This window comes from Trachemys scripta, chromosome 10, assembly GCF_013100865.1.
Source record: "Trachemys scripta elegans isolate TJP31775 chromosome 10, CAS_Tse_1.0, whole genome shotgun sequence".
NCBI lineage: Eukaryota > Metazoa > Chordata > Testudines > Emydidae > Trachemys > Trachemys scripta.
The window spans coordinates 47,130,086-47,142,377 of record NC_048307.1 but is presented as its reverse complement, the minus strand read 5'-3'; the positions used below and the strand labels follow the sequence as shown (position 1 = coordinate 47,142,377).

At 43.1% G+C, this 12,292-nt stretch overlaps 1 protein-coding gene across 4 annotated transcripts in view; it reads left to right on the top strand.

The window, feature by feature from the left end:
- The window catches only part of EDC3 (enhancer of mRNA decapping 3), a 54,358-nt gene that overhangs the window by 35,825 nt on the left and 6,241 nt on the right, over positions 1 to 12,292 (top strand). For all 4 annotated transcript variants that reach the window (XM_034784773.1, XM_034784771.1, XM_034784774.1 and 1 more), the window contains exon 5: positions 11,757 to 11,910. In XM_034784773.1, coding sequence (XP_034640664.1) covers positions 11,757 to 11,910 — 154 coding nt within the window. The remainder of the gene's footprint in view (positions 1 to 11,756; positions 11,911 to 12,292) is intronic.

Sequence of the window (12,292 nt, the reverse complement as noted above, 5' to 3'; positions counted from 1 at the left end):
GAAAGCAAACTTTCTAGTTATACAGGAAACAGCTACTTTTTAGTCATTTCTTTAATCTAGTCCTGTCTGTCTTGGATACTGATTGCCCTGTGAGAGCTCAGCATTGACTGACACAGTGATTGGTCTGTCTGATGAATGTAATAAGAACACAGTCACAGTTGCTGTGTTGATTGACAAGCAGTTAATGTCCAGCTCTTGCCATGCCTGAAGGGGGAAAGCTCAGCCATTTGGGTGGGAATCCCTGCATGCTCCTGCATCTTATTCCAACACATTGCCCAGGGAATAACTTGGGAGCCTTTTGAAGTGGTATCATCACTGCAAAGATCAGGGGACTGGACAGCTGTGTGATGCCACTAATTCTTCAAAAGAAACTGTTGGTCTGTCAGTGCATTTTATTGCCCATTAAATAAGTTCATTTATAGCAGGGGTAGGCAACCTATGATGTGCGCCAAAGGCGGCACGCAAGCTGATTTTCAGTGGCACTCACGCTGCCCGGGTCCTGGCCACCGTCTGGGGGGCTCTGCATTTTAATTTAATTTTAAATGAAGCTTCTTAAATGTTTTAAAAACCTTATTTACTTTACATACAATAGTTTAGTTATATATTATAGACTTATAGAAAGAGACCTTCTAAAACATTAAAATATATTACGGTCACGCAAAACCTTAAATTAGAGTGAATAAATGAAGTGGCACACCACTTCTGAAAGGTTGCCGACCCCTGATCTATATAATGGGGGTGGTTAAGCACTGGAATAAATTGCCTAGGGAAGTTGTGGAATCTCCATCATTGGAGATTTTTAAGAGCAGGTTAGACCAAATACCTGTCAGAAATGGTCTGATAATACTTAGTCCTGCCATGAGGCAGGGGACTGGACTAGATGACCTTCGAGGTCCCTTCCAGTCCTATGATTCTGTAATGAACACAAGGCTGGACAAATCCATTTGTAGCAAAGCAACCCAGTGGACTACTAGGAAGTAATGTTTGGTAGCCCAACCATTATTATAGTCAACTGTGTGTTTCAGATAAATAGTCTTAAGATGACCCATGACTCCTAGATCTTTTATTGCCTTTGATTCAAAATCCAGTACCCCGAAGGCTAGATGAAAGTGGCTGATGTTCCATTGTCAGTCCTGGTCTCTCTTCCACAGTTATGCTCACCTATCTTTTTTAAAAGGTTAATTCTATTAACCTGTCTCACTAAAGGACAAGGGGATGCTCTGAATCGAGCAACCTTCACCCAACAGAGAGGAGCTTTTGAGATTGTTAAGGCCCACCTCTCCAAATGCTGTTCTCTTAGGGGCTTGTAATATTTTATTCACTGGTTGTTCCCTGACCATTCATGTTCTGCTGCGTTTCTTCTTCATTTCTGCCCTCTTTGATTAGACAGCAGGTAAAATGAACAGATTGGGTTTTCTTCTTTGTCTCGTAAGTGACCATCTCTGTAGATTTTGGCTAAAGTGATAGTTTTGAAATGCAAAATACCCTGGCAGCTGTTTGCCTCTTGTATCTCGTAAACTGTTGAAGTGAGACCTAAAGGCGGTCAGATTGGCATCTGAGGTCAGAGGAGATGATGATGGACTTCCTGGGTTCTTCCACCTCCGCTCCCAAAACAAAGATGGTCAGTCTTGCAGAAAGAACACCAAGCATGGACATGGGTGTCATTTTGTGATTGTTAGCGTGAAAATCTGATTAGTTCAATTCAAGGGGACTTTTTTGGCATGACAAGCTATACAAATATTGTCAAAGTATAAGAAAAAGACTGACTTTTGGGGGTATCTTTTAGAGGCGGCTGTGCTGCATTTTATTATAATTTGTGCTTTTATAGAGTCAATAGGATTTCTGTGGGGGGGACCAAGAATGATAGTGGTGAAGGGGTAGTATATTTTCTTGTAAGCTCTTCAGAAACGTAGCAGGAGCATTAGAGTTGGGAAGGCAGACTGCAAAACTGGGATCTGTTCCAGAGAAAAACGAACACCGAAGCCAGTACAGTGCTTATCAGTTCTTCGGTCATCACTTATTTGAATCCATCCCTGGGGCTCTGCATGTGAATTACCCCCCAAATACCCCTTTTGTTCCCCATTACACAATACTTAAAAAGAAAAGTTAAGTGTTGACAAAAAAAAAAAAAAATCTGACTACCAAGAAAGCCTAGATGTCCTATTTAGGAGAGCAAGAGGGAAGCAATTTGCCTGCTTTCTGCTGCTGCTGCTCATCTGGAGAACTGAAGTGCACCACGAAGTTGAAGACCACTGTCATGTCCCCCCTTAATCTCCTCTTTTCCAAATTAAACATACCCAGTTCCTTCAGCCTTTGCTCATATGGCTTGAATTCCATCCCTTTGATCATCTTTGTCGCTCACTTCTGGATCCTTTCCAGTTTCTCTCTATCCTTTGTATACAGCGGTAGCCAAAAATTGGACACAGTACTCCCGCTGAGGCCTAACCAGTGCTGAATAGAGTGGTACTATCACCTCTGTTAATGCAACCCAAAATTGCATTTGCTTTTTTTGCAACAGCATCACATTAGCTATTCTCCAGTCACCTGATAAAGAGGCTGATTTGAATGATAAGTTGTATACCACAGTTAGCTCTGCAATTTAATATCCGAGTTCCTTGAGAACTCTTGGGTGAATACCATCTGGTCCTGGTGACTTATTACTGTTTAATTTATCAATTTGCTCCAAAACCTCCTCTATCAACACCTCAATCTGGCAAAGTTCCTCAATTTGCCACCTAAAAAGAATGGCTCAGGTGTGGGAATCTCCCTCACATCCATCTGAGATGGATGCAAAGATTTCCTTTAGCTTCTCTGCAATGGCTTCGTCTTCCCGAGTGCTCCTTTAGCACCTCAATTGTCTAGTGGTCCCACTGATTTGTTTGTCAGGCGTTCTGCTTCTGATGTAGTTAAAAAGGTTTTTGCTGTTAATTTTTCTGTAGAATTTAAGCTTTAATTTGTAGAACAATTAAGGTTTTTTTTAGCCTTTGAGGTTCTGAATCCAGTGTAAACCAATGTAGTACTGTCTTCCTGAGTCTAGAGACAGATGTCTTAAGAGCCTCTGTCCATGTTCATAGCTTTACCAGCATCAGAATGAAATACAGACGCTGGTCAGTTTCATGTTTGCTACTCACAATCCTTGTGTCCTACATGAAACTGACAAGAATTATGCAGATTTCGTAAAGCTGCTCCTGCTTAGGAAAGCTGAGCAGCAACAGAGGTGGAAACTGGAGCTATTCATGGTGGCAGAGGAACTAAAAATAGAAACTCTGGAGAAGGCCTAGAACAAGACAAAACGCTCTCTCCACTGCAGTTGTCAGGAGGCTCTGGAAAGGGACAGAGAATTTCCCTGCGCGCCCTTTACTGCAGCCAAAAGGCTGTGGATTTTGGGGGTGGGGAAGAGTCCACTCCTCTTTTGCTTTCCAAGAGCTAGACTCTAGAGGGTGTGTGTGAAACTTCGTATGTCAGAGCTCTACTAGGTAGCGCCCAGGAACAGCACTCTGGTAGCAATCCCATCACCCTTCTCAGCAGTTGAGTGGTGGGGGATGGGTAGTAGGACTTCTCATCTGGACATTGCTCCTGGACCTTGCTTTTTAAAGCCACCATCATTTCTTGTATGTACTTCTGATTAGTGAGCTTAGCCCTTTTGGTAGTGGATGTCAGGTTTTTTGCAGCCCTGTGTATCCTCTGCATATGCTGTGTGGTATAGTATTGATTTGAATGGGTAACTTGTTCATAGGTCTGCCAAGTATGGAGTGTACTTTAGAAATTATTTCTACATTCCTTGGGTTAATGAGGATTTAGTGCTGCTGTGCATGTCATGGAATAGTTAATTGTATCTGCCTTTTTCCATGGGCAGCTGTAATATATATATATTAATATTAAGGCCTAAGCTGACCTATTTTATTACCTTCATTACTGAACAGTAAAGATCCACCTTCCAACCCAAACATAATTAAGCTTGGCTGGAGTTCAGTTCTGGTTGCAGTAGTGTTATTGTTTGCGGGTTTACACGCTACCTCCTTGATTGCTTTCCTTGGAGTTTGTTTACCTCATCAGCTTGTTTTAGATAAACCAGCCTGACTGGTTGGACCTTGCGTGAGTGCTAAGAAGGGAAATTTTCTTGGTGCTTGCATGCTCCTGTGAAAGAGCAATTAGGACAAAGTGTGATACTGGCTCAGGCCTTGCTGTTTGCATGCTATGATACTGTGTAAGCTTACCGTACCTTTCTGTCAGCTCCAAGTACTGTCCCTTGCATTAACCCATTAAGGGTATGTCTACACAGCAATAAAACCCCCACAGCACTGAGGCTCAGAGCCCACTTCAGTTGACTCAGGCTCATGGAGCTCAGGCTGGAGAGCTAAAAATTGCAGTGTAGATGCCGGGCTGGAGCCCAGGCTCTGAGAACCTTCCCCCTTGGAGGATCTCAGAGCCTGCGTTCCAGCCCAAGCCTTAATGTATTCACTGTGATTTTTAACCCTGTGAGCCCAAGCCCCACTAGCCTGAGTCAGCTGACCTGGGCCAGCTGCAGCTATGTCACAGGTCATGTATTGCAGTGTAGATGTACCCTAAGTGTTCACGGTTGCCCGAGCTATCAGACTGATGGAGCAGGCACACATTGTAACTTTCAGCATCCGGAGAGGGTGCTGCTGATTTACCACCTCTTCTCTAAAGGAAAAACCTTCGGTTGTAATATGCAGGGCTGCCGAGAGCGAGTTCAGGCACCGGTGAAAAAAAATTTTCGGGCCCCCCAGCAAGGGCGGACCGGCTAAAAATCTTTACACGGGATTTGTATTAATTCCAGCACTGACTCGATTGCCTTCTTAATCGCAGGAAGATTTTTTGCAAAGGATTTAACACTCTCAACTCTAGCAGACCAGCGTGTGTTTGACATGGAGTGGAGCGAACTACCAATGTTTTCTTTCATAATTTCCCACCTCTGAGGACTGCCACTAAATATATTATATAGCCTTTGTATGACTCCAAAAAATGGTATTACCTCAGGACAACATTCTGCCGCATGAACACTGCATAGATTCAAAGTGTGACAGGCACAAGGAGAAAAAATAGCTAGCAGATTGATTTGTAAAATTCGAGCTTGAGCACCCTTGTACGATCCACACATATTAGAGCCATTGTCGTAGCCCTGTCCACAACACTCACTTACTGGAATATTGCGTTTTTGAAGCGTCTGTAGAATTCAATCTGCGATGGCTTCCCCGTTTTTTTATTACAGTTTACAGATTCTATAAATCTTTCTAAAACTTCATATTCGTTTGTTTGTTTACAAGACCATAACACAAAATGAATGTCGTTTGCTCCATATGTGCCGAGTCTGGTTTCGCATCTACAATGATGGAAAAATACTTTGCAATTTCTCTTTCCTTTAAAATGCAGCTAAATACATATTCGGCACAGCATGAAATAAATTCATTTTGGATTTCGGCTGACAAATAATGGACTGGTAATCTTTTTTTCTCAAATTGCGACTGTTTTACTCTTTTCAAATGCTCTGTTAGTAAAGGGTCGTAATGGCTTATGATTTCTAACGTTCCTAAGAAATTGCCATTTCTTGAATCTCCAATTAAGTGGCTACTTCCCCTAAAAGCCAATCCACGTTCTGCAAGAAACAAAACTACATCCAGAAATCGTTGTAATAAGTCTTTCCATACTTGTTTCACTTTGTATTTTTTGTAATAATAATTAATTGTAGTGTCTTATTAAGATTGTTTTGTAAATTTTGCCACTCTACATAACATGTTCAGTGATTATTACTATTTTCGTGTTCAGGTATTCTGTTGTAAAGTTTTTTATAACCTTTAGAAGGTCTCCAGCCAATTTCAATTGTGAAAATTGAACGATGAGCTTCTGGATGTTTACAGAATAAACGACAGGGAAAACAAAACAAGGCTTGTTTAGTTTTACTCCACACCAACCAATCTTGAGGAACTACTTCATTATTCCTTAAGCGAAAATTCAATACATAAACAGGAAATTGGTTGCCATCTTTATCAGGTGGTAAATTTTTAGGCTATGGTTCCGGCCCTCTTCGAATGGCATCTTCTATTTCATTGACTGTGAAATTTGATTCTAGAAGACCAATATCAAAATTTAATAGCTTCTCGTTGTTATTTAGTGCAATTTCAGAAGTTGGCGATATTATTTTTGTCAGGCAAGATGCGGAACAAGCCTCGGTGATGGTAACATCAGTTTTATCTGCAGAAGTGTATTGTGGTTCCGAAGATAGTATAGTGCTCGAATAACAAGTTGCTATATTACTAGAACCAATTTCATTATTAGAGCTATTTTTATTCACTTCATCATTTTCTCTTTTTTCAATTCTTTCTACCGAGAAAGACAAAAACATATGCAACATAGTCGGGCCCCGGGCCCCTTCCAGACCATCAGGCCCCGGTAATTTGTACCGGCTTTCCCCCATCACCCCCTCTTCGGCCCTGGTAATATGCCAAACGAGGTTGGTGTGAAATGCGGACCTGGAGTCCCAGCCCTCTGGTTAATGAGAATGCTGTGTAAAGTGTAAACAGGGAATCCCAGGACCCTGTACTCCAGTTTAAGAAGATCTGCATTGTTTAAAAGCAATTTGGGAGTCACAAGCCCCAGGTCAGAGAGGGGAGTGTATGTGAAATAACAAGTTTGGAGAGACCCTGAACCTGGGTCACTCAATCCTACCTCAGGCTAGAGAAACAAGATTTGATGAATGAGCAAAGATATGAATGGGAATGAGCTATGGCTGAACCTTGCGTGACTCTGGAGGGAGAGAGGGTGTGTGAACACTGACAGGTGCGTGACTAGTTTGACAGGTTTAAGATCGTTAGTGGCTTAGGACTCTGAACGTTCAGCTTTTTGAAGTTGCTGCTATCAACTGTTTTAAATTACTTCTGATAATACACATGCTTGCATATGTGCTGCATGTAATAAAAGCTTGATTACAGAAAAGTCTTTTAATTAGCTGTTAACATGCAAGGTCAAGTGTTCAAAACTGTTCCACTTCTCTGTAGCAGTAATGGGTCTAGTTTGTTTCAACACATTCCTAGATGTTAAGGCCGGAAAGGACCATTAGATCTAGCCTGACAATACAGGCCATTGAATTTCACTAAGTTACTCCAACATTAGGCCCAATAATTTGTTTGACTAAAGCATAACTTCCTGAAAGGCATCTGGGCTTGAAGATCTTGAGAGATGGAAAATCCACCACTTCCGATCATTTGTTCCAGTGGTCCATGACTAGGGCTCCTAGGTGCTACAGGAATACAAATGATCACCTGCACTGTTAAAAAATTGTGCCTTGTTTCTAATTTGAATTTGGCTTTAACATCATGCCATTGGTTCCTGTTTTGCTTCTCCACTAGATTAGAGCCTTTTAGTAGCTGGTGTTTTCTCCCTTTATGAAGGTACTTATACACTGTGATCGAGTCACCTCTTGAGCTTCCTTTTGAGCTCGCTCTGTTTAGCTTAAGTCTCTCACTGTAAGGCATCTTCTTTAGCCCTCAAACAGTTTTTTGTGGCTCTCTTTGCACCCTGTTTTTCAACTTTTCAACATCCTGTTTATAATGTGGACATCAGAACTGCACACAATGTTCCAGTCCTGGTCTCACCAGTGCTTCCCTACTCCCCTGTTTGTATATCCACAAATTGTATTTGTCAGTTTTGCCATAGCATCGCACTGGGAGTTCATGTTGAGTTGCTTGGCCATTGTGACTCCTAAATCCTTTTCAGAGTCACTGCTAGGAGACAGTTCCCCATTCTGTAGGTATGGCCTGCATTCCTTGGTCCTTGCAGTTGTGGCTATATTAAAACCATTTTATTTGCATCAGCCCAGCCCACTCAGCAATCCAGATGACTCTGTATGATTGCCCTATCGTCATTATTTACCATTCCACCAGTCTTTGTGATCTGCAGCACCGTACGGGTAGACAAGGGCAAGCAGGGGGGTTACATTGATTGAGCTAAGGGGAACCTGAGCTAGCTCTCTTGGTGCAAACTCTGGCTTGCCCTTGTTGGTGCTTGGGAGTTGGCACCAGTGCAGCTACACCATTAGCTGAATTGACGCTGTTCCTGGGTTCATACGTAGACTGCGTTTGTAACTGATACATGTGTGAAAATGAATCAGGATTGATGTTTGTGACTATTGCAGAAGTAGGGCAACATTAATGAAAGTACCAGATTTTTTGGCACTTCAGTTAGGCCCTCTGCCTGGCACTTCATGCCATGCCTAAGCTGTAAAAGAGAGCTTCATCTTCTTGTGAGTGATGTACATTTTTTTTTTTTATCTGTAATGTATCTCCCTCATGCTTCCTGTGCCTCTCACCTGCCAGTCCCACAAAGTGACAACAGACAGAATGTTCAACAATAAATCCCAAAGCCTTCACTCATTTGGAGGCTGCTGATTGTTCCTGAATGCCTCTAGGCACTGCTTATTCAGTTCAGAGCAGTGTATCTGAATTAGCCAAACAGAAGTGAGCCAAGAATTTGCTTGCCTGCCTGCAGTCATTCCCCCTCAAGCTGTGATTATCAAATATCACAAGCTAAGCAGAATTGAGCTGTGCTGGTATGTAGGGAAATCCAGGTACTGCAGGGTGGAATATTGAGGGACGAGTATCATATATCCCTAGAGTTTTTACTGAGCCATTATTCTAACACAGCGCTAGAAGGTGCTGCATTATTTGAGAACTTTTAGTTGAGATGTTAAAGGTCTTGACCTGTGTGGTCAAAGTTCCAATGATATTTTGCGAGCACATTCTTTCTACCTGATTCCCCCTGCATTTTGAATTGGATACAGTATTCTAAACTTCCTGTCCTAAGCGGTTATGTATTCCTGTCATGTGCCGGTTTACAGCTGCTGTGTTCCAGCTCAGAGGGGTTTGCCTTTCTGTGGCAGGGAAGTGGATTTTCCAAAATTAGTAAAGTCTGTACAATTCTTGGGATTCATTGCATGAAAGGTGCCCCATTAGTGCAAGTTCATTCTTGCTTAGAGTTGGAGGGTTGTAGAGAATTGGGTAGTCGTAGCTCCAGATACTTAAAATCCAGCTTGTTTTACCTGTTGACTTCTTGGGATCTCACTGTAGAAGTGAGAAAACATCTCTACTCTGCCATCCATCGCAGCAGGATATGTTATTTTCAGCACTTCAGTCCTGCTGATCCAGTCTTTTTTTCCGCTCCAGAGTTGGGGCAAGTCCTGGTGTGTTAGAGAATGGTGTTGCCAAACAACACACAAGTGTCGGATAAACACTGAGAAATATATAGTGACCTCTTCATTATTCTTGTGCCCATGTGATCCTGGCAGAAGTTCTGTCCCTCTGGGATTTTGCTGTGTGGAGAACCAGAGCAGATCCTGGAATGATATAGTTCTTGTTGGGACTTGGTGTTCTGTGACCAGATTTCTAGAGCCCTGCATAGATACAAAATTTGTATCCGCATCTGATCTGCAAAAATGGTTCCCATATATCCTCATCCACGGATATCTGCAGATTTGCAGGGCTCTACAGATTTCCCCGGCAGGGTACAGCTGAGGTGACCTTGACAGCTATCCTCCATTAGCTCAAAGATATTTCTTTTACGTTACTTGTGTTAGGGATAATGAACTTGAACAGATAATGAGGCTGGATTGAGCAAAATGTGTAGAGGTTGGTGGTCTCATCCTTTTGGAGCTTCAGGATCCTTTAATTTGGCTGGTCATTATTGTCAAGTAAAGGTATAATATCTTTCCTCTCCTTGGGGTGCTTCTAGGTCACAGCTTCTGTTCCCTGGCTTCCAGTGCCACTAAAGTCTGTCACAGCCATGTGCACATCCCTTGCAATGAGTTTGGAGGTGGTTTCTTGTGTTCAGTGTGTCATGGAAGCCCCTAGTAAAGAACCCAAGTAATTTAAAGAATAAGAGTGGAGTTTTCAGGCTACAAGATCTTCTCCCCCTAAAGGAGTTATCCATGGGCTGCCCTTTGGATGGATGTCTGCCATATTATTCTAAGCCCAGCTGCTCTGTGGGCTGTCATGATGCTGTATAAGTACTTGAAGGATGGCTCTCATGGGCTTGCAGAAGATGAGAGCTGTTAATAAACAGAACTAAAATAATTGCAGAATGCAACTGAACCATTTTCTCAGCCACACTCTGCATAGGGCTGGTTCTTAGATTGAGATGTGCCATGGTAAAACTATCACAGTCACCAATCAGAAGCCTTTGAGCTGTTTGCTGCCTGATAAAGTCTATGGCTGGATTATTCAAAGGGCTGGCAAGAGGTAGGTCCCCAAATACCATTGCAAAAACTATTGAGAATCCCACTCTATATAGTTACAGGGCTTTAGTTTGCTATCTTTCTCAGTTTAGAGGTATGGATTCCTGGCCAGGAAGCCAGCACCGCCTGCTGAGATCAGTTCAGCCAGAGAAGACATTTGGGATTTTTTGGAGGTTGCATAAAGTCTGAGACAGGGTGACACAGTATAGTGGGATTGTGGGGGACACCCTTTCATTTCTTCTGGTGGTGATGTGAAGCCGCTAAGATTTAGGGGATTATAGGTGGTGTGAGTAACATGGTGCCCTCGCCAGCTATATGAATAAGAAGTTAAGTTGATGGAGGAAGAAAAATTTTTTGTTTTGAGACTTATGAAGTAGGAAACTGGCTGGCTTTTATACAGTTTGCCCTCACAAATCCATCTAGCTTTTTCAGTTTATCCATGTATTCCACTCGCTGAGGGGGAGATTCCATCCTAGGGCAGTCTCCAGGCTGTGGGGCAGTTTATCCTGGAGAGTCTGGGTTTAGAAACAATGTAACCGCGCTCTGATTAAGGAGGGAAATGCTAGTGCTTGTGGTAGTGGTAATCAGATAGCACTGGGTAAGACATGGAGTAAGCAGAAGTTTGGGGAAACGTCCTTCCCAAAGACTCCTCAATCCAGAATTGCTATGCTCCCCTTGCTGTCCTGTTCTTGAGCAGAGGCTGCTAGTTGGCGAGGACAGGGGTCTACTAAGACGAGGTCACTTTTGCTGTTGAGCTTCCACGATTAAGTTACTTCCAAAGAAACCTTTTTTTTCAAGTTCTGGGCATGCTTGCAGTAATAACTTGAGCCAGGAGGCCCCTTTCCCAATTAGTAATTGTGGTTTGTCCTCCAAATTTGTTTCTTAGGAGCCTAGAGGAGAATGCAGGCTGTAGTGCAGCAGTCATTCTCACACCCCTTGAAGAAATAGTTCCTGTGGCAGTGTGCCGAATAAGTGCAACACCTAGCTAGTTGAGATTCAAATGGCTGCCTCCTGAAGGGAGCTGGAGCCTGCTGGGAGCACAGCTGCTGATCCACCCTTCAGAGATAAGGGGACCTCCTGTAGAGACAAGTAGCCTCTTTGTTATATTCATTTAGGAGCGGTCTGTCATGTAGGGTACATCTTCACTACCCGCTGGATCGGCGGGTAGTAATCGATCTATCGGGGATCGATTTATCGCGTCTCGTCTAAATCAATAAATTGATCCCCGAATGTGCTCCCCGTCGACTCCGGAACTCCACCAGAGTGAGGGGTGGAAGTGGAGTCGACGGGGGAGCCGTGGCCATCGATCCCGCGCCGTGAGGACCCGAGGTAAATCGATCTAAGATACGTCAACTTCAGCAACGCTATTTTTGTAGCTGAAGTTGCATATCTTAGATCGATTCTCCCCTCCCCTCCCCAGTGTAGACCAGCCCTTAGTTCAGAACAGATCTTAACCCTCTGGATGTGTCTGGTTATTCTGTCCTTCCTTCCCCTTCTCTTTGAATTGCAGACTCTGGGCTAGTCGTCCCAAGCGTCTCTTATGAACTGCACAAAAAGGTGCTTTCAGTAGCTGAGAAACATGGGCTGACTCTGGAGCGCAGACTGGAGATGACTGGGGTGTGCGCCAGCCAGATGGCATTGAGTCTGCTCGGAGGACCCAACAGGTAAACAACCAAAAAATCCCTGCTGTGAATCTCCCCATTTGCCTTGTGAATGGAGTTTACGGAAACCAGCTTGTTCATCAAAGATGTGGCCAAAGGAAGTTGTATAAAGTAGTCTCCAGTGAAAATCTTTGTAACTGTCACAGTTCAGGACACTGCACCTGTCCAGCAATGGCATCTGCTCTCAGGCATCTGCTCTCAGGCATCTAGCTCCCAGCCAGTGTTTTTTCACACCCAAGTGAGAAAGTTGCAGCGCTGTAAAGTGCCAGTGTAGACAAGCCCATACAGTTCCACAATAAAACATACACAGTTGCATGTTTAATATAATAGACCCCAATAATGTTAAACTTAATTTTATAAAGTTTCATTTAATTCAGAAAGTTCA